The sequence below is a fragment of the Caretta caretta genome, chromosome 4, assembly GCF_965140235.1.
Source record: "Caretta caretta isolate rCarCar2 chromosome 4, rCarCar1.hap1, whole genome shotgun sequence".
Classification (NCBI taxonomy): domain Eukaryota; kingdom Metazoa; phylum Chordata; order Testudines; family Cheloniidae; genus Caretta; species Caretta caretta.
Window position 1 is genome coordinate 45,175,406 of NC_134209.1, and position 26,721 is coordinate 45,202,126.

Sequence of the window (26,721 nt, forward strand, 5' to 3'; positions counted from 1 at the left end):
TATGCTAAATTATTATGTTTAGAATAAGTTCTTAAATTTAATGAACTAAGTTTTGTAAAGTACTTTGCGATCTTGAATGGAAGGCGCTTTATTACCATAGAGCGTTGTTGCTATTATGAAGTGTCAGATTTTGATCCCTTTACTCATGTTGTGTAATGACTTATTTGGTGACTAATTCGTTGATTTCTTGGTTCTACTCAAAGGGAGTGAGTGTATTGGAATTTGGTCCTCAGCATTTGGCTTATTCTCACATTTTTAAAACTGGTGTATCAGTTCCTGGCTGCTGAATCTGGAGGAGGCACAAACAGTTTGTCTGACCTATCAAGGTGAGACGGCTTACGTCATCCTTTTAAACTGCTCCGCTTAGTATTTGTTTCAGAATTTTTGCTTTTCCAATGTGACTAAAAGATTATTTCCTTCCCCCACAATTTTTTTTTTTAGTCCTATTTGGGCCAAATTCAATGGGAATCTCCCCTGCATCTCTTAGAAATGTGTTCTGATGAAAATTCACGGGCATATCCAAATGACCATCCCAATTTAACTGGCTCAACAAAGCATTTCTCACTTTTTTTAAACAGACAAACAGGTTTTTAAAGGAGTGGTCAGCTAAAAGTGAGCATATCCGGCAGCTAGCTACAGTGGACCTCATTCTGCAGGCCTTCTTCAGCCAAAATTCCCACAAAGTGGGTATTTTTGCTGAGTAGAGACTTTAGGATGGAGCTCTTTATTTGTATCTAAAGCCTAAAAAATGTTCCAGTTGTCAGTGAGATCCTACTGCTTCCAAACCCCAAACATTTGGAAGCATTAGGATTTTTGTTTTACTTATATGACTGCTTTTGTTTTCCCTTGTCAGACCTTGGTTGCAGCCTTAAATCTGCAGATTTATGCCTTAAATCTGCAGGTTATGCCCTCTCCATAAGAAAATCACACACACACCTGCAGGACTAAGACAGGACTCCTGGCCCTTCTGTTCCAAAACCTGAGGCTTCTGCTGCTTATATTAGCTCTCTGAACAATCTCTAAAAAGAAAAGGAGTACTTGTGGCACCTTAGAGACTAACCCATTTATTTGAGCATAAGCTTTCGTGAGCTACAGTTGCATCCGATGAAGTGACCTGTAGCTCACGAAAGCTTATGCTCAAATAAATGGGTTAGTCTCTAAGGTGCCACAAGTACTCCTTTTCTTTTTGCGAATACAGACTAACACGGCTGTTACTGTGAAACCTGAACAATCTCTGTTAGCTGTAAGCTATCAAAATGTCCCTATGTTCTGCTATCAGCCTATAGAGGGCAACATGCCCACACACACACGTATGCGAGTAGCTTCATTGTGGAACAACTATATGCTCATGAGCAGTCATCTTGTGGCTACTCATGTCATTTAGTGATTTACTGGATTAGGGCCCTATCCTGCTCTTACTGAAGTAAATGACAAAAATCTCCCATGAGATTAATGGGAGCAGGATTGCACCCTGTTATAGGTTTCAGAGTAACAGCCGTGTTAGTCTGTATTCGCAAAAAGAAAAGGAGTACTTGTGGCACCTTAGAGACTAACCAATTTATTTGAGCATAAGCTTAGCTCACGAAAGCTTACACCCTGTTATAGTAATCGTTGTATTTATTATATTAAATATTTGTAATTATCACAGACCAGGATGCTATTTTGCTGGGTGCAGTACAAACACAGAACAAAAAGATAGTCCCTGCACCCAAAGAGCAAGAGGGCAAATGGGTACAGATAGAGAAGGAAATAATGAGATAATACTTGTCACCATAATGGGCAGTGGTCTCATCAGCAGCCTAGCCATTGACAAGTTTTTTGTAGGCATGAGGGCAAAGAAGAGTTACCCTAAACCATCCACAAGAATCATTAAGAACTTTGCTTATTGAAAATCTGTTTTCTTTTCAAATGTAGCCAGCATATGAAGTTTCAAGGAAATTTAACTACATGGAAAGCTGGAAGGGGTCAGAGTAAGCCAGTTTTGACTAGAGGGAAACCAGCCTTAAACAGAAGTCAATTTCAAGTAATGATAACTCTTTCTTATTATTAGAGTAGTGCCAAGGGACCAGCCAAGACTGGGTCCACACATGGTGCTAGGCCCTGTACACACAAGTAGACAGTCCCTGCCCCAAAGAGCTTGCAGGTTAACTAGATAGGAGAAACACAGGATGAGGGCAAGTGGTATAACTCACAAGCAGAGTGAACAATGTAAAACAATATTTAATGACTGTTAACTAAAAATACATTTTCTGCCAGGTTTGAAGAAAATATGTTAATTTATTTCTATGTCCTCACAGTAAATGTGGCAATTTTCAGACCAAAACAATTTTCCAAGGTAAAGTTATTGGGAGATTGTGGGGAGGCAGTCTAAGATAGGCTATTGTAATGGGAACTAGTTGCAACCTTAACTTCAGGAAAGCTTATTCAGTCCTTACATGGGCAAAATTCCATGAAGTTTAATGGGAATATTCAAGTCAATGAGAATTGTGCCTTAATGAGGACTGAATACGCTTTCCTAATGACTTTACCTAATGAAATGTTTAGAGGCTAACATTAGAGAAACAGTCCTGATTAAGATGCCACAGGTGTGCCTGACACTTTAGAGATGGGAACCTTTGAAACAGCAGGAAAGAGGGGGAGCTGAGTATTTAGCTTTCTCCTTTTTGTCCCTGTTGGTAAGGTAACAAAGAGCATTATAATCTAAAGCCCTAACTCTTGGCCCTAGGTCTTTAGCTGTCCAGGCTGACCTTTTGCTACCTGACTTACATTATAAGAGCTCCCTTAGGTAATCCAAGTGTAAGGGAGAGTCAGGTAACTGAGATCTGTAGTTTTGTTTCTGTCTGGTGCTGAGTACAGGGCAAGGAGGAATTCATGCCATCACAGGCTGCCTTTCATTTCTACCGATGCCTACATCCCTAGCATCCCCGATCTTTCTTTCTTTTTTAATTAAGAAATATCACAGAACTTTTATAAGCATCAGAGAATGGCAGCTCTCTAATTATAATCCATGATTTGCAGTGCTCAGGAAACTGAAATAGGTACAAAACCAAAACTTCCCATCTGATCTGTTGGATCAAAGAACAGTTTACCTGTTGGATCCTATGGTAAATTAGCCAAAGTTACTTGTGATAATGCTGAAAGTGTCTAGCCCTGTCTGGTAAATGGCCACAGTATAGCTGTCTATTAGTCTGAATGACCAATGACCATTTTAAAGTATTTAAAGAGAGACAAGGTGGGTGAGGTAATATCTTTCATTGGACCAACTTCTGGTGGTGAGAGAGACAAGCTTTTCAGCTACACAGACCTGAAGAAAAGCTCTGTGGAGCTCAAAAGTTCATCTCTTTCACCAACTGAGTTGGTCCAATAAAAGATATTACTTCACCCATCTTCTCTCTCTAATATTCTGGAGCCAACATGGCTACAACCACATTGTAGGAAACATTTTAAAGGTATGATATCTTGTGTACCTTAAGGGATATAAATTAACCCTGTTAATTCCCAGTTTTCAAATGATAGTATAGCAGTATCTTCAAGCCCTGGTGATTCACAAAACATTTACTGTATCTATTCTCACAACACCCCTGTGGGAAGTATTATTGTCCCCATTTTACAGATGGCCCAGATCAAAGATATTGAGATGCCTATTTCCCATTGATTTCAATTGGAGTTAAGTGACCAAATATCTTTGAGGATCTAGACCTAAGTGACCTGCCCAAGGTCACACCAGCACAGTAGGGAATCAAACCTGCCTCTCCTTAGTCCAGTGGTTAGGGCACTAGCCTGGGACTATCTTTCCTGTCATAGCAGGCAGAAACTTAGCACTTGCATAGCAGTTTACATTTTCCAAGTGCTCCGTGTACTTAGTAACTAATCTTCCTGGGGTTATGGTGAGTGCCCAAAGGGACTCAAGCTTTGTTTTCCTGATTCTGACATCCTCAGAATTCCTCAATGGCAACATAGCCTCAGAGATTGACAAATGAATATTTATCCATGTGTTGTCATGTGTATAAAGTCTATGTGCTGTTAAAGCTTAGAACAGGAAATGAAAAATATATAGTAAATGTAATTGCCAGAGAATTAAGCTGAAAAGAGAGAGTGAGTTTTTGATTCTTGAAAGCTGTAACTGTTCCAGAACTTAGTTCTCATCTGGTGAAGGAAGACATTTACTCAAAAAATAAAGATGTTCCAGGGCTTTTAAATTCCTTGGTATTTGGGGCTACTAATAACAGGCCCAATCAATCAATGGAAAAACTCTCAATGACCTCAGAAGGGAGTTGGGTAGGGCTTGTATCAGCACTCCCAGAAGTTACATAAGAAGTGAGGTAGTGGTGTCTACCAGTTTGAGCAGGGAACTAGATGTTCAGAATCGTGTTCTATTCCAGACTCTGCCACTGATTTGCTATATGACTAGGGCAAGTCATTTAACCATTCTTTGTTTCAGTTAACCCATATGTAAAATGTGTGTTAGAGAACATAGCAACCTCACAGAGATGCTGTGAGGTTTAATTCATTAGTTTTTGTAGAGGGCTATAAGATTGGCAGATAAAGGAACTATACAGAAATGCAAACTATATTATTCTACAGTTAGATTATTTACAAAGATTGACAGAGAAACCCAGTGCAATGCCACATGGTTAACAATTCCCAGCAGATCCAGTCCCCACTAGAGAAGATGGGCTTTGCTAACAGTGCATTATTCAAGTCCTTCAATGCCATATCCTTCAATGCTTTGGCCTTTCATTGATTGGCCCACAGCTGATATAGATGGATGGAAGAAATATAAACAAGTAATAGACAATTTCTTTGGATTTATATACATAGACGAGATGTAAATTGTGTGTAAATTTTGGAAAAGATCTAGGAAATATAACTGAAACCACTGGAAATATGCACCATGAAAATTCCTTCCTGATGCGTTTATTTAGGATCTCTGTGAAGAATTTAAATTTTCACTAACAAAATAAATGAAAGTTGAAGTGTTCAAACATGAGTGCCTACAGCTAGGCACATAGTTCCCTAGTTAGGCACAGAGATGAATGCAGGATGAGTTAATGGTGCTCAGCATCTTTGAAAATTAAGCCGTTTATTAGCTGCCTAAGTTTCTACCCCTTTTAGTTGCAAGGGCATCTTTCCCAGTGTGAACGTTCCTGAGTCTGCAGACGAACACTCTTTTCATGGGATGCTTACCTATGTGTTCATTGCTTTGTAAATAGACAGACAGGCGTGAACCAGTATTTCATTTATTTGTGCTTTTAATTCCTGTTAAATCAGTCATCACGTTAAGGGTTCCCCAGTCTTCTTCCCCTCCTCCTCTTCATTCATTATACACCAATAATATCCTTTTTACACAGTTCCTGCCAGGTCTAGTGCCAGATGGCTCTGGTTCTGAGTTTGTGTCCCGTCTTGGGAACAGCTGCCATTGTCAGTGCAAAGAAGGTGTCATGGCTTTGAACCCAAAGCTGGGACCCAAACTTGAAGCTCTATGTGGGGCGGAGCTATAGCAGTAATGCAAGAAGCCATGAAAACAGCACACACTTCCACTCACTGCTGTTAAGCAAAAGCCCTTCACTTTCAGTAAAGGCTCTTTTGCATTTTTTCCAATCAACCATGTATAGAAATCTCATGCAAACTTAATTCCATCACCACCTGACTCCGCTTCCCAGCCATGAGGTTCCTCTTTGTATCATAAACTCAATTAGACATATGCATTTCACTTCATGGAAACAGATGTTGAAACAAAGTGTATTTTATTTCTCTCTCCCTTTCTCCCCCTAGATCTAGACACATACAGACACTCTCTAAAATGATAACAATAGGAAATATAGTAAATGAGAGAGCCCCCCCAAAGAAGGACAAAGGGGCTTAAGTGTCCATGTCTGAGCAGTAGATCTGAATTTCTGATTGCTCTCAGTTAGGCAGTTACACCTTTGAAGTCAGTGGAGTTACTCTGGGTTTATAATGATGCTATGGAGAGCAGAACTGGGTCCTCTGTCTCAGTCTGTTTAAAAGTAGTTTTGAGAGTTTCTTTGTACATGATTTTGTTTACATACCCAGCATGGCAGTTATCCAGCACTGTCTTTGGATGCTAAGGAATTTTAAAGCCATGTTATTTGGCAACAAATGAAAGAAGTGAGTATTAATTTCTCAGTGTACTGGTAGAAACACAGGAACATAAGGACAGGGACTGACACCAGGCTATGTTACTATATGCCACACAGCGTGCAGCCGTTCCTTTTTTTAAAAAAATAGCGAAGATTCTCCCCCGGGCTTGACTTTTCTACATTTTGAGTCCATTTGGTTTTGGAGAGAGACACAAGAGGCTTCAGCTTTGAGCAGAGAGCTAAATTATGCAGCTGCAAGGCTGCCAGGCCCTCCAGAATAGGATGCTTCGTTTAGATTTTTCACAATGCTATTGAAGTGCTTATTTTCCTCCTGAAGAGACACAAACAGATGCAAACTTCTGTAAACACTTTAGAAATGAATTCAGTGAGTTTGGCCTCTCAGCAGTGCTCAATAGCTGACAGAAAAATGTCTAATTAGTGCAAGTGGAAATAATAGGGCCACTTGGATTCCTTCCATCCTCCTCCAAGTCTACTTTTCCTAGGAACTCAAAGGCCCTTTTGTTTGGCAGGTCACCCTCTCTCAGGCTTTTGTGCGCCAATCTATTAAGAGAAGAAGGGGAGAAAAAATAGATTAGGCAATGCTCTGTGCTTAAATATATGGTGTGTTCATGAGCATTTAGAATGGGTAGTTTGCAGGGTCAGTTTACAGGTGCTTAAAGAGAGGGATTCCTCCATTGTGAGCAGGCAGAAGTAGAGCATGTGCATGCAGGGAGTGGGGAATCCCTTTCAAGTGCCATCCTTTCAGCAAAGACCCTCTCTGGATCAGGAAAAAGTTAAACAAAAAAACAAAAACCAGAACAGCACCTTGAAGTGTGGAAAAGCTGGGAGATAGCAAATATGCTGCTATTGATTGGTTCCATTATCCTATCATATCCTATCCAAACCATCCCTGCCTTGCTTTCTTCATCGCCTGAGAGTTACATAGCAAGCTGTGAATTTAAAAACTGGACAGAGTGGTAAAATCCCCTCTGTGAGCCTGATCCTGATCTCAGTTGCATCAGTGTAAATCGAGGGTAACACTATTGATGTCATGGAGCTACCCTGGTGTAAAAACCCATATGAAAGGAAAATCCATCTCAGTGGCCCAGTTCTCAAAGGTAGTTAGGCGTCTAACTCTCGTGAGTTACATGTACACTTGCGGTGGCGTGTAGCAGACAGACACTGCACAGCCAGCTAGTGCAGATATAAAGATCCGTGTAGATGGGGAGAGAGAGCTTAGGCAAGTAGAGTGGCATGCCCTACAGGCAGGACCCCTAGGGTATATTCCCTACAAACTTTCTATAAGCCCAAGCAGTGCCTCTTATGTCAACAGTGCTGTTTTTAGCAGTGTCGTGGCCCACTGCCTCCCCACAGCCAGAGCCATGGTGAAAGGTTCCAGCAGTGAGGAAAGGCTCTGGCAGGTGGGCCTTTCCCTGCCTGGGCTTTTCTCGACGAGAGCCTTTTCCCCACTGGCTCCTCCCTGCCACAGCCTGTTCTTGCTGGGGAGCTGCTGGAGTTTTCGCTGCTTCTAGAGCCTTTCATTGTGGGGTATAGCTACGCACCACAGGGACAAGTGTCAATGCAGCCAGCCTTTCAGTGTGGCGGAGAGCTAAATGCGTGGTGCTTCTCCTTTATACACTGTTATAAGTGTAGACATAGCCATTGAGTTGGGTGCCTAAATACCTTTGAGGTTTTGGGCCAGTGTGCCTACGAGGAGAGCTAATGAGAGGGAAATGTTGTAAGCCGAGTACAAACATTGAGATAGCTGCCGAAATTTTTTTTTTATTTTTTTTTTAATTTTGCTCGTGATTCAGATAAAGTTCTCTCTTCAGTCACGCACTATCTGACAGGGCTTTGGGGACTGATTCTGCTCTCACTCACAGCACTTTTAACACCATTGATTTCAGTGGAGTTACTCCTGATTTACACTGGTGTGAGGGAGAGGAGAGTCAGGCCCTTTTTGGAATAGAGCTTGACATACTAGATTTTTCAAACACTCATGGCTCTGCACTTTTCACTGTATAGAGAGCTCTTTATATCCAAGCACCTCAAAGCACCTGACAAAGCTGGATAAGTAGCATTACGAGTCTCATTTTTACAAGGCGGGGTAATTGAGGGCTACAGGGAGGTTGTGGGCCAAAGACCTGGCTGGAAAGCATATTCTATGGCTGTGGAAGCACAGGAGGGACGGGTTCCCTGACTATACCATATTGTGAGAGTCTCTTCTTGCTTCCTGAAGTGACCTGCGCTCCCCCTTCTCCCCTCTGTGAAGACAACTCTTTTCACTTTTCTCTTACTTAAGACCGAGAGACCATGTGGCCCATGGGAATTCTATAGAATAGGATCCAGTTAAAAGACAGTTTGGACAAGAAGGAAGGGACAATAACTTCACACTCCTCTACATTCCTCCTACAACCGGTGCTCCCGGGGTGATTTTTTGAGATAGGAAAAGAGGCTCCTGCCATGGTGTAATGTACACATTTCAGTGAAATGATCATTGGATGCTACTCTCCCCATCACAAGACAGGCCCTCAAAGGATGTATGAAATTCCTAATTTGAGCTTGTGAAGCTCTTTTCCTCATTGCCCCATTGTGTGTGGCAGGGGACAATGACTGATCCCACAACTCCCCTGGAAAGGGCATGGTGTTTGGGCCCTAGCCTAGCAGATGTCCCAAGATCTGCATGGCTCTAGACACCCACAGAGTCTCTGTGCATCCACACTGCTACCCTGCTGGCCTCCCTTCCCCCTAACAGCATGCTCCTTCAGGAACTCTGGCTGATTCCTCATACCAGTAAGAAGGATCAGCCTCAGAGGGGACTCCAAGGGAGCTAATACTGCTTTAAAAATCATTAAAGGTGACCTGCAAAGGAAAAAACATTGGACTTCTGCCCTGTTTGCTTCTTTGTGATGTATAAAGGAGTGTTTGATCTTGTAATCTTAATGTTGCATTAATGCCAGTTATTTATATTTAGGGCTGATCCCGCAAAGAGCTGATTTGCCTCCTGAGAGGCCATAATTTCCTACGGGACTTTTAGGGAAAAAAAAGAAAAGAAAATCTGCAGTTAACACTGACCGCTCCCATTTAAGCTAATGGGAACTCCAGCAGTTCAGCAACACTGAAAATTTGGATAGTATTTGGGTAGTATTTAAATATTTATGCATGTGTAAATAAGTGGCCTGATTTTCAGAGGCACTCAAGTTTGAGTTTTCATCTTCACCTCTCTGTGCCTCAGTTTCCCAATTGCAAAATAGGACTAACAGTACTTACCCACCTATGTAAATTCCTTGAAGATTTATGGATAACAGCTGCTGCACAAACTAGATGCAGAGCTCTTGCAGCTCTCAGTGACATCAGATGGGAATTGAGGAGGTGCTCGGTACTTCTCCAGGTCAAGCAGTGTAAGAGCTAGACATTACCATTATGACTATGAATTGGTTTGTTGTTCATTTAAATTTACAAAGCACTTAACTACCATTCTAGGAGCAGTATAACAATTAAAAAGACAAAATAGGGACAAAATCCACATTACAAACCCATAAAACAAACTACCCAACCAGAAGTTTCCATGCTAAAAAACAAATCAGAAAATAGACAGAAGTAATATTTATAATGCTAATAAACTCTATTTAATCACTATCGCCCTTACCAAAAGCCCAGGAATAAAAGAATTGCAAGCAGATTGAGAAATGCATATAGTATTTCATCAACCAGCAGATATTTGTTTTTCCCAATGTCTATTTCTTCAATCTCTGTAAAATTGTATGACTGTCTGATAGCAAATAAGGAAGATTATTTGACTGAAAATCTGGTCTCGTGCATAGTGTTGTACAAGCAGCATCATTTGGCAAAAAGAAAAGGAGTACTTGTGGTACCTTAGAGACTAACCAATTTATTTGAGCATAAGCTTTTGTGAGCTACAGCTCACTTCACTGGATGCATCCGATGAAGTGAGCTGTAGCTCACGAAAGCTCATGCTCAAATAAATTGGTTAGTCTCTAAGGTGCCACAAGTACTCCTTTTCTTTTTGAGGATACAGACTAACAATGCTGTTACTCTGAAACCTGTCATTTGGCAAAGAGTTATTAAGCCTGAGTATTTTCTGTAAACAGTTAACTGAACTTCTTTTACCTCTCCTGTTTGTGCCTGGCTGTCTCCTGTTTTTGGTGTTCTTTTCAGGTTTATTTGAAAGCCTCCATCATGGTCAAGGACTGTGCAACAGCAGCTGCTATCGTGTTCCTGATTGACCGATTCCTATATTGGGTGGATGCCTCCAGCAAACTTCTTCGGATTGCCAAAGGCCTGCACAAGTTGCAGCCAGCCACACCAATAGCCCCTCAGGTGGTTATTCGCCTAGCTCGCATCTCTGTAAATTCAGGTAACAAAACCCTTGTTAAGCACTCGCTCTCTCCCTCTCCATTTTCTCTGCTCAGTTCTAATTAGGAGCTACTTGACTTTCAAGAGGATACTTTGTCCTATTCTGGGGATGACATTCCTATGATCCCAGTGCCATCTTTTCAAACGTAGATCCCACCCCCCTGCATCCCTCCCACCTCCTCTTGCCAGCACAAAGGGCCTGGCATAAAGGGTTTCAGAGCCAAAAGCAGTAGAGAAAATTGTGAAAGGGTGTGGAAAATACTAATTGGAGCTTTTATTCCTTCACAAATCTGGCCTGCTGGTTTCAAACAGAGGTATCTGAATTGCTGTACTTCTGACCGAGAGCCTTTAAAAAGTAGATTAGAACACCGGCATTTTCTCTGCACTGTCCCGGCCGTTTTTTCAGTAGGGCCACTTGACTACACAAACAATGCCGCTGACAGCCCCACTAATGTAAATTGGTGCTTCTTTTCATCATACTTGGAGCGTGGATGGTACCTGAACGGCTTTTAAAGTATCTTCCCTTATTTCAGGACCAAAGGTAAAAGGAGAAGCTGACTGAATCTACCCTGGTTTTAACAATTCAATTTAAATTACGTGATTTTTTTTTTGGTAAAATAATGACAATAGAAACTATAATTTACCTTTCAGAACCATTCTTGTTTCTATCCGTGTGTTTCGAATGCTCCCATTGCTGTGGTGTCTAAGCACCAGAATATTCATACTTTCGGCTGGTGCTGCAAACATATAACTCTACTCACATGAGCAGTTCTGTTGATTTCGGTTGGACTGCTTGTGGAGCCAAAGCTGCCTCAATATGATAAGAGTGGTAAAACAAGGCCTCACAGCATCTCTCTCAGCATTCAAACCTGCCAGTGTGTGACACAGGCCATTGAAACGAGTGACGAATGGCTGAGATGTGGAACACCTGTGTTTTGTTAAATGCTGTGCTGTCATTGGCAGCTTTTACTGTTTTTTTCCCTGTAAAGTCTGTGTGTAGGATGTTTCCTTGCTGCATGAATTCAATACCCATGTTCTTAAATCTGGTATTGAGGAGGGGTAGTTGTCCCAGGCTGCTTAGAGGAGTCGTGGGTTTTAGGAAGCCCTGGGTTTGTTGGGGGATCGTGGGGAGAGGGATTTAGGCTGCCAGTACAATTCAGGCCAGGCCATGCATTTCCCCAGTTGAGCTTTCCTCACCTCCTTCCATCTCCCCTAAAATTAAATCTGTCCTATCACCCTACCTCTCTGTAGCTCACCAGAGCTGCTACCCCTGCTCCTCTCTAGTCCTCCCTTCTAAGGAGCAGAGGGGGAGCCCAGGGAGCTGGTGTGACAACTACACGAGAGAGAGAATGTAGAAGGGCGTGGAGCCGCTCAGCCTGCAAAGAGACCAGCAGCTCAGGGCCTGTTCCCCAATCCTCTTCTGTGGATGATGTAGCAGCCTAACCTCCTCACCCCTCCTCTGTCCAAAACCACATCTCTGTGCTTGTGATCAATCCCCAGGAGCAGCTCCCTATTCCCTGAAGAGGGGTAGAGGGGATCAGGGAACCATAGCTGCTGGAGGACAGTCTTCTCCTTTCCTCCACTATCTGCCACTGTTTCCTGTCCTTGGAGGACACCATCTCAGGGTGGGGGAAGATGCAGGGTGGGTGGCACAGTGGAGAGCTCAGCCCAAAGGGCTTGATTATGCCTGTTCAGAGCAGCCCTACATTATGGGAAGGGTGGAGCACCACAGGCAAGCTGAGGCCTTTTAACGAGTTCAGCATACTATCCTCATTATGACCAGCCGAGTGGCCCATGAGGAGATCACAGCCATGGCACCCGCCTACTCCCTGCCCTCCTTTAGGTGCTGACCCCCTGTAGGGAGCATCTCAGAAGCAGCTCTGTGTAAGGTGCATTTCTCCCTCCCCACAGCTGGGTGGTTGTGCAGGGGCCAGACCTACATGATTGTAAGTAATACTGTAATATCTAGGTACTGGAAGGAATGAAGCAAGGCCCATAACTCTGCTAGGGGTTGTTGTTTCTTTAACAAATATTTTTTTATTTATTACCTCAATTCTACAAACACGTTGTACTGAGCATATCACATGAATGCAATGGGACTATTCGCAGCAGTAGTTCTGCACTCTAGTGTTGGCAGGATGGAGCTGTAGAGCAGGAGTTCTCAAACTGTGGGTCGTAACCCCGTTTTAATGGGGTCGCCAGGGCTGGCGTTAGACTTGCTGGGATCCAGGATCAAAGCCTGAGCGTTTCAGCCCTGAGTGCTGGGGCTCAGGCTTCGGCTTCAGCCCTGGGTGGCAGGACTGAGGTTACAGGGCCCCCCGTCCAGGGCTGAAGCCCTTGGGCTTTGGCCCCACTGATTAGGGCAGTGGGGCTTGAGTGGGCTCAGGCTTTAGTCCTACCTTCTGGGGTTGTATAGTAATTTTTGTTATCAGAAGGGGGTCGTGGTGCAATGAAGTTTGAGAACCACTGCTGTAAAGTAATACATATTAACTCGGCATACAGGATTTTCTAAGTACAAAATAGTGCAAGTGTTCTAGCTATAAAGTATCCTACTTTATCATTTCTTCTGTGTTTCTGTACATGCAAAATTGCATGTGGCATTCAGTATACATACAGGTGTCCTTTATTTCCTGACCACTAGTTCATGTCTAGCTGTGAGTGTTTAACAGCAGTCCTAATTTCAGAAATGTACTTTTATACATTGTATAATTAAAAACCACTTAAACATGAACAGTGAATGCATTAGGAAGATGGAGACTAACTAGAATAGACAGAGTTTTATTCATGAATAGTTCAATCCCATCTAGATTACATAATGCATTTTTATGTTCATCTATCTTTTTGGGTTCTTTTTTCAGGAAAACTTTTAAAAGCTGAGTATATTCTAAGCAGCCTTATAAATGACAATGGAGCAACAGGTATGTCTAAGTCATCGTTTTTGGCAGTTTTATAATTCTTTTAGCTAATTGCACCACTCGCCACACTCACACAAACTTTAAATATTATCATTCACTGCGCAATCGTTATTAAACTCCTGATTTTGCAATGACTTACACCAGGCATAATGCTTCCTACCAATATTAGTCAGAATTCAGTTGTGCTGCTAACAGTAGTAGCCTGATAAGAAATAATACTGATAACTAATATGTGCCTGCAGGATCGGGTCTTAAATTGCGATGTTCTCTTGCAGCTTGATCATGCGTTCCTTGTGCACCAAAAACTCCCGCAAAAGCCCCTTTGTTGTTAGTATTTATTTCATTTTTAATTATTTTATTTTTAATGCCCAAAAATGTGGTAGGCAAATTACATATTTCCCTTCTCTCTGCTCTTTACCATGAGAGAGAGAGAGAGAGATGTGGACAATGAAGCTTACTCTTTTCAAACTTCCCTAATTCATTCAGGGCCCAAACTCTGCGAACCTTTACTTAGTTCGAGAAGTACCCTGCACCTTTGACTGTATCACTGGCACTCTGCCTGCTGATTTCTGTCCGATTCTAAACCTTTGGCCAGTTTCAAACAGTTGACTGATCTTTATTTATTTTCTTTTTTAACTCAGATTGTCAGAGAAATGTTTCTCTCTTTCCTCCCATTCGGGCTTTATGCACAAAATGAGGAATATTGTGTCCTGTGCCAATAATAATTGTTTCTTTATATAGTGACCACCAGAGCTAAAAAATTGGGATTTGTACCAATGGAAAAGAAAGAATTCCATCTTTCACAGCACTGGTTCTAGCCTTGGAAAGGTCTGAAATATTGGACTTAAAAGTCATAATATTTTTGTGCTATTTTAGAACACTGTTAGAATTTTTATAAATACTTCTTTGTTATCATTACTCTCTCTCCCTCAGAGGTCTATACAGTTGGAGTCAGAACTTGCTTTACGGGTGGAAGGATGTGCAGTATTGCCAACTCCAGGTGCTCAGTAATCACGAGTCAGGCCCCAAAAATCATGAGATTTTTTTTTTTAAATTATAAATTTTTGGTGCTTTTTCTTTGCCTTTTGGTTTCTGAGCCTTTATGATTCACTTGGGTCATGTTTTCAAGCTTTTCTCCACAACAATGAGGGCTAGAAACTTCCTTTTTTAAAATGAAAGATAAGTCTCTCAAACATCCACGTAAGTCCAGGAGCTGGGGTTGAAGAGACATACCAAATATCAGAAGACTTGTGATTAAATCAGTGTGGGTTGACAGTTTTGAATATGAACAACATTGCCAGTTTTAAAAAAATTCAAACCTCTGAGATAAGGTTATTTGAATGCTGTTCAGCGAGAATAATTGTTTTATGTAACCATAATTTGTGATATTCATTCCTTAATTATTTTCAGTGATGTGTGTAAATGTATGTCTTGTTTTTAATTATGCCTGGCAAACTTACTTATAAGTTAATAAAGTTTTGGGTGTGAAAGTACAATATGTATGAAAGATGCCATATAACTATCAGACAAAAATAAGAATGTAGATGCCTAAACGTTATTTGATGAAATTATGAGCACTCTTGTTTTAAGATGCATGACATATTGATAAAAGAAAAGGAGTACTTGTGGCACCTTAGAGACTAACCAATTTATTTGAGCATAAGCTTTCGTGACCTACAGCTCACTTCATCGGATGCATTTCCACTGAATGCATCCGATGAAGTGAGCTGTAGCTCATGAAAGCTTATGCTCAAATAAATTGGTTAGTCTCTAAGGTGCCACAAGTACTCCTTTTCTTTTTGCGGATACAGACTAACACGGCTGTTACTCTGAAACCTGACATATTGATGTGTGATGAGAAAACATTTTTTGGCACAGGCTAAAAAAATGTGTTACGCTGCCATTTATACATTACCACAAATAATTAATTTAAGTAATCACTTCAGTTAATATTTGTGATATTTAAATATTATTTATTAATATTTAGCCACCCTTGCAAACCGCTCTGAAATCTTTAGTAGGATATTCCATAAAAGTGCCAAATATTATTATTATTATTTTATTTTATTATTAATATTATTGTATTGCTGTTGTTCTATGGTTTATCTAAAAATAATTGGTATGAAAGCTTTATACTGGTGTATATCTCTCTGAGTTCTTTTACTGTTCCATCACCTTTGTATCTCAGTACCTACAAGGTACCTAAAGCCCTAATTCAAAGCCCATTGAAGTCATTGGAAAGACGCCAGTTGATTTCATTGGGATTTGGATCAGATTTTAAGGGCTCAGGAACCACCAACAGCTGTCACACTCCAGTGAGTTTTTAAACTCTCGTTTCAGGCGTGTGGCTGTATGACAAGGAAAGTGATAGGATTCTTGTTCAGTCAGTCTGTATACAGATCAGAGGACAGATTCTGCAAAAGCTTGGTAAGATCACACTCTGCAGCCAGACACTTTTCCATGCAGTGATTTCACCATTTAAGCGTTAAACTAATTACCCGTGTTCACAACTTACTAAAAAGAAATTCCTGTGTTAAGTAAAGACTTGGCTTATCTAAAATTTCCCCCTGGTTTCCCTGACAGAGAAAGCCACAGAAAATTAGCTCTACTCACAACTGGCTTAGACAGAGAACACTTGCAGCTAGCAAGAGCCCATTTATCAAACAAATGTAATTTACAGATCGTCAGTCTGTTTGCTGAGACCACCAGAAGATATGCACTTGTAAATGCTGTTTCTTATGTTATTTTTAATATTCAAGCAATTCCCCCCTTTTCAACATTCTTTCCTGAATTGCCAGCCAGTAACTTACCCCCATAGAGCTGTCATGAAAATTCCCTGGGCAGACGCAAGAAGGCCCCAGGATGGTGGTTCAAAGAGCTGCTGTATGGAAGCTCTGCCCTTGGTAGGATGATAGCACAGCCAGCCTAATGCTATGCTGTGCCTTCCAAGTGAATTTGCATTTTCATGACTGCTAATCTAGGATCTTTCACAAGCATAAAACTTACATTTATGAACAAACCAAAGCAATATGAAATTAATAAATGTAATGTTGTAACTAAGCTGGAAAAGCGTGGTAGAATGGTTTTATACAGTCTTGAAATCTCCCAGCTCAGGTTAGGTGAAATAAACTCATCTGCTTTAAAGCAATATAGAGCTATGTTGTAACTTAAAGAAGCGGTCTGCTTATTGATCATTTCTCTGCTTTATTTCAGGAATGTGGTATGAGGCAGCGGAGCTGATTTGGGCTTCAATTGTAGGCTATTTCAAACTGCCTCAGCCAGATAAAAAGGTTAGTGTTTTTTTCACCCTGAATACTCTGACTAATTCCACGTTGATTCCAGAATCCATTGTGTTTCCCTCAGTCATATGTCCTGGGTTTATTCTTCCTGGATGTAGTCAGTTTCAGTCACGTGGGGCAAATGTTCTAGCTGAACGTTACACTATACTTGATTTATTTTTACATGCATGTGCATGCGCTTATTTGAAACCAGCATGTCTTGAGCTTTGTTTTGCTTTCTGCAAAGGAATAAAATGATCATTTTCATTCATTAGCATCATCAGAAGTAAATGATCAAATGAGACGATGCAATGTAGTTCTCTGATGGAGTGACAGACTAGTACCAAGATGCATCCATTGTTATACTTTTAGGGAGGGGCCTTAACCATTTAATTGGAACCAAACTTTCCCGAGCTTCAGGAGTGTTCAAATTCTGAACCAGGGTCTGAATATCTATCTATCTATCTGGGTAGTTATACAGTCCCCATCATTGACGTATCTGAATGGCTTACAGTATATATTCATCTTCATAACCCCCCCCCCGTGAGGTAGAGAAATGCTGCTATTTCCATTTTACAGGTGGGGAACTGAGGCGGAGAAGGGGTAAGTGACTTGCACAGAGTCACAAAGGAAGTCTGTGGCAGAGCAGGGAATTGAAGCTTGGTCTACTCAGTCTTATGTTAGTGCCCTAACCATCATAGGTCCTACAGCCATCCTTCATATATTTTGTTATTAACTTTGCAAATAGCGCAGATCTTTATAACACTTCCATGCTTTAGAATGTTTGGAATCTGGATCTCAAGAATCAGTCCTGTTTTTATAATGGACCAAACCAAAACTCCAGATCCCAAACTCCCTAAACTTAGTTTGTTAAAACTCTGGACCAAAGTTTTGCATCTTGAACCTTTGAATCAGAAATACTTATATGAAAGCAGAGGTGTGCAGGGCATTTTACAGATATTTAAGAAGGCAAAGAGGCATCATGTAATGGAATGATTTAGCTGTACTAACTGCAATCTTAAGGTAATCTGTTGGCTGGCATCTGTTTGGGAATAGTGAACAATTGTCCTGTTTTAGAAGGACACAAATGGCAAATTCACCTATCTTCATGACATTACAAATTCTTGTGGTTCACTGACCCCTATTCAAAATTGCTCATTCCAATCCCCAGAGTTAAATCGTCATTAACTGGAGCTCCTGCCTTTTTGTCAAAATCTGGGATTTTTTTAAGTGCTTCATAAAATAGTTCAGGGCAACATTAACTCTTCAGTATCTTGGTGCTCTATCAGCAGAACTGCATGTTGATTGCATTTGATATGGCGCTTGTCTAGACAATTTTTCCTTGTGCCTCGCAAATAGTTTGAGAAAAACTGATCAGTTCTAAATTATTGTTGTGCAGCTAAAGTTAGTAGAGTGTTAAAACTGAGCCTAAACAGATTAAGAACCTGTTTTCCAAAATCTGTTTAGTCAGGATTTAATGTAGCATTTAGTCTGAAGATATTCTTATGTCACATGATGCTGTGCCGTATTTGTCACACCTTGAAAGCTGACAGGCTGGAGAAAATAGGAAGGAAGAATGTAACAAAATTCCAATCCTCATTCAAATCCCTCCTATAATACAGAGCAAGTTCCCTAGTTGGTGTAAATGAATGCAGTTTAATTCAGTTTAGTAGAGCCATACAGACTTACACCAGCCTTCATTTTTTCCCCAATGCCCGCACATTTATAATAATCCAAAAAATATAATTTGGCTAATTTGTTTCCTGCTCTAGATTTCCCCATGTGTCCTCTCTTCTCTGTGTGTCTTGTAGATGTCTTTATCTTTGTGTCTTGTACAGCACCGTCAAAAATAGAAAATAAAATGGAAAAAACACTTGTTTGTTTGTTTTTTATTTTTCAGGGAATTGCTACATCACTGGGTATTTTGGCTGACATCTTTGTTTCCATGAGTGAGAAAGATTATAATAGTTTTAAAAACAACTCTCAAGTTGACCTGGTAAATATTCATATATTAGAAGTCTTTTGCTGATCCTTGTCTAGTTGCACCAACCGCAGCCAAACTTCCTACTCTTGTCCTTGCACTGAGTGCTTGGGGAAGCTCTACAACGCCAGCCAAAGAGTTCGTTATCTCACCTAAACACAAAGTGGGTGTCATTTCCCTCCAGGACAAATTGAAGGAACACTGTGTGAACATTGTTAAGACCAAAATTAGACACCTCTTAAAACTTCCAATGTGATGGGAAGGGTCTCCGGGACACAGGAATTGGTATTGATCAGACCATTAGTGTAGATAATCTAGTATCTTGCTCTGGCAATAGCCCAAGACTCATTAAAGAAAAAGCCTCTTATGGACACAAAACCTGAGAGGTGTTGAGCATCTGCAAAACCCAGTGGACTCAACTAATCAAATTCTAAGGACCGTGCTCTATCCTGACTGAGTCCTGATCTTCACTGAAATCAATGGCAATTTGCCTGAGTAATTATTATGTTTTAACTTCTTAAAGATCTCAGGATTCATCCCATAGGGAGTGGATCATGTTCAGTGCATCTCAGGATTTGTCCTATTATGAAGTCATTTATTTCACATAACTTGAGAGGAGAAATCAGTTTCCTTCTGAACTAGAAGTGCAATCTGAACATAGCATTGCATTGGAACAAACAGGGACTTTCATTTTCTTCCACAGTGTGTCAAGTCCTGTGGTCCTAAATCAGATCTTGCTCAGACAAAATTCCTGTTGAACTATGTTAATGTAAACAGTAAGGCTGCACAGTTAGTCAGAAGAAATCAGGATACCCAGAAGTTAAGGTTCACAAGGCAATTTAATTCATGTGCATTGGCTATATTTAGTATCTTCCTGTTTTCTGGTTAGATATATAGCTTAATTTCTGTTGGACATAAAATGACTACTACAAAATCCATGGCCAATTGAATGTAGTTATAGGAATCCTCAATTTACTGCTTTACCTGATTTTATTTGAATGAAGTTGTAGCATTTCATGACATCAGGCCAAATTATGACTCATGTTCTCAGCAGATGCAGCTGGGCTCTGCAGTCAGATCAGTCCCACTGATTTCAATGGAACTATACTGGATTACCTCAGTGTAACTGAGATCAGACTCTGCCCTTTTATTTCCAACTATTTCCCACCACATTACTATTACCCTCATTATACAGTCAAGTCTTTATGGGTATGCAATGCTACCAATGGAAGCCCAAGATTCAAACTCAGGCTCAAGCCTAACCCCGCTTCCATCCACACAAAAATCACTCTAACCTAGGGCTCAGACCCAGGACCCCAGGAGGGTGGAGGATCTGAGCCTGAGTCAAGCCACGACCCACAGTTCAAGCTCTATTGCTTTGCAATGTAGACACAGCCCCACTAGATCCGTGTTCTGGGAGTCCACCAAAAGTATTCCATGAGCTGACTTCCTTTGTCCTCTGGACCGTCAAGTTTTTCCACACTGTACCACGAATAAAGGGCTAGAGCGGCCACATTTTGGGAGGGTGCTAGGAAATCTGAGATATGGGTGGTTGGACTCAGGCCCGGATAATGTAGTGTAGATGCTCCAGGCCCAGGTTGGGACCCAGGGTTCAACAATTCCTAACCTAGGGTCATAGATGAGCGTAGAGACTCAAGCCCTATGTTAACAAATCCAGGCTCTGCTAACTCAAGATCTACTAACCCTGGACTTACATTGCAGTGTAGACATACCCTATAAGTGTTACTTGCCTTTGTCCACCACCACGAACATGACATTACAAAGATGACATAGTGTGTAAAGGAATTTTTATCCTGCTGTTTTAACAGCGCCTTCTCCAAGAGTTTGACCATCGCTTCCTGTCAGCTGCTGAAGCCTGCAAGCTGGCAGCTGCCTTCAGCCAGTACACCCCGCTTTTTGTGCTCACAGCAGTAGTAAGTATGATTTCAGTTCACATCTGGGACTTGGGCAGGATGCTGCACCCTTCCCAGAACTCCTATCTAAAACCACAGAGGAAGAAAGACAGGCGGAGAGAGAGATCCCCCAGAGTGATAGTGCTTTGCAAGTTAATACCTCACCCCCATGCAACTTTAAGCAAATTTAGAATAAAGCAGCATAATCAGATATATGAGACAATCCTTACCTCATTTCCTAGAAATGCAGAAACGAGCTGTAAGAGTTGGTATCTGTGCCTTGAAATGCATGAAGAAACAGCACTTTTTTCTTTTTATTTGGAACAGAATTCCAGATTTCTAATTCATTGACTTCTCATCCTTTTTCCTTTTCAGAACATCCGTGGCACATGCTTATTGTCCTATAGTTACTCCACACAATGTCCTCCAGAGAAGAGAAAGTTCTATTTGTCTGAAGCTAAGAAATCCTTTGAAATTGGTCTCCTCACCAAGAAAGAAAATGACCCTGTCACTAGCAGGCAGGAGCTTCATAGTTTCATTAAAGCAGCTTTTTGCCTTACAACAGTTAATCGGCAGCTCTACGGGCAAAGCGAGAGACTCTGTGTGGTGAGACAGCTATGTAGCGAAGCCATGGAGAAACTGTACGCTTACAGCACTTCACCTTTTACAGAAGATCAAGACAAAGAAACACTTGCCAAAGAGATCATGTCTTTGATCATGTCTGTCAAGGAGCATTTACAAGTACAAAGCTTCCCTAATTCAGATGCCAGATCTTATGTTCCTGATAGCTACAAAGGTGTAGTAGAAAAGCCTATCTTGCGTGGTGAAGTGAATTTTGAGAAAATCCTTGAAATGCATTCCCAGCATCATAGGTCAGTAAGTGAAGTGTTTGAAAGTACTTGCAGGAGCCAGGAAACCAGGCACAGAGAAGCCAAAATGGGAGCTTGCATCACTGTCTTAAAAACTGACACTAAAAATGTAGACACTATATGTAACACTGAAGAAAAATTATGCGGTGGCAAGGACATTGCCAAAATCTCTGCTTCACAAAACACAAGAAGAAGCCATGAGAGACTCCATGGGCAAACAAGAAGGAGATGGATTAGTTCTAATGCAATGAACGTCTCCCTTGTAGAAGAAATGGAGAGCAAGCCATTAGACAAAGTTACCAATGATGAAAATGGCATTTTCAGCAGTTTGCAAAGCAGGAGTCAAACCACTAGGTCTTTGAAGTCTTGGAGCAAGTTGTCAAAATCAAGTTCCTCTGCTAGCTGGGAGGAGCTAGATTGCAACGCCAGCAATACGCTTCCCAGAGATTGGCAACAAAGGGGAAAGGGCTCAGTGGATGAGCAGTGTTGCACAGTCTCAACTGAATCTACTGAGGGAAATGTTCAAGGCGGGAGCCTGCACTCGTCCTTCCAAACTCATCATCTCTCTCTCCAGGAGTCACCAGGTGGCTGTTCAGATCCTTCTCAGCATTCATTAAAGAATAATATGCTCTTTGCTAATAGACTAGCAGATGTGTCCTCAGCTTCCAGAGAAGGGCTCTTGCAGGGGACAGAACCTGAAAGGGATGCCTCAAAACAGAACGCAGGGGATGCCAATAGTATAGACTTCAGGAACAATGCTATTTCTTTCGTGGACTTAAAGGGTTCCCATTTTTCTGGTCCCAACAGACCTGAGAGGGAGATGATTTCCTCTTCCTTGGTAGAATTAGAATCCTTTGAAATGATTGAGTCCAGAACCGAGGATAGCAATAGAGACTTCAGTGTTATTCACAGCCCTACTCAGCGCAGCAGAGTGGAAGGAAATGTAATAGATGATGAAGCGTATAAAAGAATCACAGAGCCATTATCTAGAAATAGTTATGTGTGGATTGACCCGGAAGGAGATACTGTAGACAGTACAGATGATCTGTCAGTTGAGCCTCATATACCTATAGGTAAGGTAGGTACTACTACATCTATAAGCAACAAGTCAAAAATAGCAAGTGATTCCTTTGTACGTGATTGGATTAATAAATCTTCTGCTGGAAATGGGTCTTTTGAAATGCCTGAAGTTGACACCCAGGCAGATACAGAAGATGAATGGGAGTTTGCTTTCAGCAATAGAGGGAGCTCAGTAAACAACACTCCTGCCATGAATGCTCCAAGGCCTCAACTTAACCACAGGGTTGGGATCAGAATTTCACCATCAGGGAGGAAGAAGCCAGAAGCTGACAATTTTCATGACTGTGCTACCACAGAGGAAGATGAAGCGGAAAAGTACAGGAATGTTCTGAACAGCAGCCACAGCTCAAGCTCCTCTCTGAAATCATGGTACAAATCAGCGCAGTTTTCCAGCAGTTTCTCTGAACTAGAGAGTCCATCTTTTCTGAACTCCAGTGGGAGCTCTTTTGTCTTTGTGCCTGGGAGAACCAAAGAACAAATCCTAAAAGCTCGCTTTCTAGAGGATGATGACTATGAGAAGCTCTTGTCAGGTGTAGAGCATCACTGGCTAGTGCAGAGACTGGAGTCTACTGGAATATTGAAGGCTAGGCAGCTCCATAAAGCATACTGTAAGTAACATCTCCCCTGTGTGTATATGTTATGTGCCATCGTAATCCCAAACCCAGTTATAAGAGGGTAAGAAGGGATTTTGAACTACATGCAGGCTGGCACTCCTACTATGATGATGAACAAGGTATAAATCCCTCAAAGATAGATAGAAATCTAGAGTCTGATCTTGCAATTCTTATTCATATGTGTTTGTACATTGGCCCTCTAATTCAGAGGTTAGAGCACTGCCCCTGTAAACTGAGGGTCACATCTTTGATTCTCATTTTGACTTATGCCAATAATTTAGATGAGAGTAGAGTAGGGACTGGTCCTTTCTGGTCTTGAACATCTATGAAACTATGTCTGAGTAAAGGCTGCAGAATCAGGTCTGTACTTCTTACTAGGATTATATAGATCTCAAGAGTCTGGATATTTTTAGGCCCTCCTCATTTTTCAAAATATTTACATTTAAATGAAAGAAGAGCCAAGCCAGGGCAGCACAACATTTTGGCTTAGTTTACTGTTTTGCTTAATATCGTATCCAGTTTTTTCCTTTGATCCGTTAACCAAACCAAGTAAGACTGTACCTGCTGCCAGAATCTCTCAATTATTTTTAATTTGTCTTAAGGTCCTTGTGAGTTTTATATTTTGTTCATTTCAATAAAACTCTGTTCTCAATCTGTGAGTCTAGGAGCTCTGTCTGCTAGCTCACAAAGTTAATAAACAACTGAAGCGAAGCACTAGCTTAAAGTCTGGCTCTAATCCGAAGAGGGTAAGTTTTGATTAAACATTTTGATTGATCTGATCTGAAAAAAAAAATCAGAAGTTCAGTTTGTGAATATTGAGATTTCAATTTGTGATGGGAAAATTATTTGAAATCTTGAAAATTCTTGTAGAATCATTTCCTGCCCAGCTCTAAGTGCCATGGTCTATCTAGTACAGTATCCACTCTCTGACAGTGCCAGCACCAGATGCTTCAGGGGAAGGTATACGAGCCCTGCAGTGGGCAAATGTGAGAGAATCTACTTCCACATGAAGGTCTCCTCCAATCCAGGGGTGGGCAAACTTTTTGGCTCAAGGGCCACATCTGGGTATGGAAATTGTATGGCGAGCCATGAATGCTTACAAAATTGGGGGTTGCGGTGCTGGAGTGGGTGAGGGCTCTGGCTGGGGGTGCAGGCTCTGGGGTGGGGCTGGGGATGAGGAGTTGGGAGTGCAGGAGGGTGCTCCAGGCTGGAACCAAGGGGTTTGGTGGGCGGGAGGGCAATCAGGGCTGGGGTAGGGGGTTGGGGCATGGGAGGGGATCAGGGGCAGGCTCCGGGTAGCACTTACCTCACGCAGCTCCCAGAAACAATGGCACATCCCCTTCTCCGGCTTCTATGCAGAAGCGCGGCCAGGCGGCTCTGCGTGCAGCCCTGTGTGCAGGCACTGCCCCTGTAGCTCCCACTGGCTTTCAGTTCCTGGCAGCTCCTGGCCAATGGGAGCTGCAGGGGTGCGCTTGGGGTGGGGGCAGCATGCAGAGCCCCCTGGCTGCCCCTACATGTAGGAGCCGGAGGGGGGATGTGCCGCTGGTTCCGGGAACCAGGCGGAGTGGGGCAAAACCCCGACCCCACTCCCCAGCTGGAGCACCAGAGCAGGTCAAGCCCCAGACCCCGCTTCCCGGTGGGAGCTCGAGCGCCGGATGTGGCCCCTGGGCTGTAGTTTTCCCACCTCTGTCCTAATCCTAGCAGTACATTGGTTTTAACCGTGAAGGTTTTATATTCCTTCCAAATTTGTGTTAGCATTAACTAGTATAAGTCTAGATATTCTTATCAGTATAACTGTCCAGTGCCACACAATTTGGTGGTATTCAGGCTTATATATGAGCGAGAGGCTTATGACTGGCTCATAGCAGGGGCATTACAGAGCAGGAGTGAAATGCATTTCATTCTTCCTGTAGATATTTTGTGTTCTCTACTTGCTAATAGTTTTTCTTCTGGACTCCCTAATCATTTAAACTTTTATTAGTGTACAAGACGGGGGCAGGAAACCGCAAAGCAGCCCTACAGTGTGTCCTGCCAAAGCAACACATTTTGCCTAACTATCTTATATATTTCCACTTACGGATGCGCTTCTACAAAAGATGCTGTTTCAATACTGCCCTGTAATAGTTGAGTGTGACAGGGTAGCAGAGCTTTGTAACTTTGTCTGGGCATGGACATCAATCCCAACGAAAAAAACTGATAGCTCTTAGGTTTCATCCTGGGTTACTGGTATAGAACAACATTGCTAAAGAAGCTGTCAGTTTCATGTGTGGGGGTTTTCTTTTGGTAGCTGCTCTTCTTCTGAAATACTCCAAGAAATCTGGGCTGTGGACAGGCCAGGAAACAGCTGTGTATATTGGAGACTACCTGAGCGTGGCGAAGGAAGGCAAACAAAGGACTGCATTTTGGATACACTTTCTGCATCAAGAAGAAACTTTGGGAAGGTATTGATCAAGCACAAATTGCTGAAGTGAAATTTTAATCAGGGCTAATTCTGCACACATAGGAACATGGCAATTGCCATACTGGATCAGACCCAAGGTCCAGCTAGTCCAGTGTCCTGTCTCTGACAGTGGTCAGTACCGGGTGCTTCAGAAAAAGGTGCAAGAAACCCCAATGTTATAGGGGAATTATGGAATAACCTGTTCCCAGGGCAAGTATTTCTTCCTAATCTCCATTTGTTAAGAGCTGTTAATATCCTGAAGCAAAAGGGTTTTATAGCCCTTCCAAAGCTCCTGGCTATTTGATTGATCCTCACTGTTATAGCTCTGGATATTCTTGTTACCCAGTTTGATTCTGAAGTTGCAGCTTTCCATTGGGACAGGTATTTAAAAAGAACCAATTGCTTCATTATTGTTTTCTATGTTATCTGACACTGTGTTACATTTACTGTCCATTTTCCTGTTATGCCCTTGGGCTTGTCTACATAAAAACTTGTGCAGAAGTAAGTGAATGGATTTTATTTCACACCTTTTGTTGTTTCAGATTCTCTCATTTTGCATTCCTATTTCCGATTTAAATATAATCCAGATACAACACTCGTAATCTGAAATGAGAGTTATTCACACACAGACTTGCATAAAATAGGAAAATAGTCAAATTAAAACCAATTTAGTGATTTCAGTGCAAGCTTGTATGTAAACAAGGCACACAGTAGAGTGCAGGCTTGTTGTGTTTTAATATAAATATGAGTAGAGGTTGCTCATGGGCACAAGATTAATTGCCAAGTCTTGTCCTCTGCCTCGAGTTGAGGTCTTTAGGTCTTGCTGTGCTCAGTGCTGTAACGCCCAAGTCTGATTTTTTTTCAAAAATGATTTAGACACTTGGGAGCCTAAATCCCATTTACAGTCAGAGATTTTGGCTCCCAAGTGTCTAAATCACTTTTGAAAGTAAGATTTAGGCTCCTAAATCGGTTAGGCATTGCAATGCTGAGCGCAGCAACACCTAAATGGCTTTAAAAATCTGAGCCTAGCTGTCTTGTTCTCAAGAGGATAAGGAGAGAGCTGGGCGGGTCGGAGCATGGCATATCTGAGAGATGGATAACATTTTATTCTGTGCCGTGGCTTTGTGAAATGGACACCCCTGCCCTAAGAACT

The 26,721-nt window shown here is 41.7% G+C and overlaps 1 protein-coding gene across 3 annotated transcripts in view; it reads left to right on the forward strand.

The window, feature by feature from the left end:
- ALPK1 (alpha kinase 1) overlaps nt 1-26,721 on the forward strand; it is an 83,485-nt gene that overhangs the window by 49,838 nt on the left and 6,926 nt on the right. For 2 of the 3 annotated variants that reach the window (XM_048847247.2, XM_048847246.2), the window contains exons 5-12: nt 10,281-10,479; nt 13,337-13,396; nt 15,734-15,820; nt 16,607-16,683; nt 18,572-18,667; nt 20,482-20,586; nt 20,941-23,122; nt 25,416-25,569. In XM_048847247.2, coding sequence (XP_048703204.2) covers nt 10,281-10,479; nt 13,337-13,396; nt 15,734-15,820; nt 16,607-16,683; nt 18,572-18,667; nt 20,482-20,586; nt 20,941-23,122; nt 25,416-25,569 — 2,960 coding nt within the window. Of the gene's footprint in view, nt 1-203; nt 327-10,280; nt 10,480-13,336; nt 13,397-15,733; nt 15,821-16,606; nt 16,684-18,571; nt 18,668-20,481; nt 20,587-20,940; nt 23,123-25,415; nt 25,570-26,721 lie in introns of all 3 variants that reach the window. The other variant, XM_075127579.1, reaches the window with a different exon arrangement.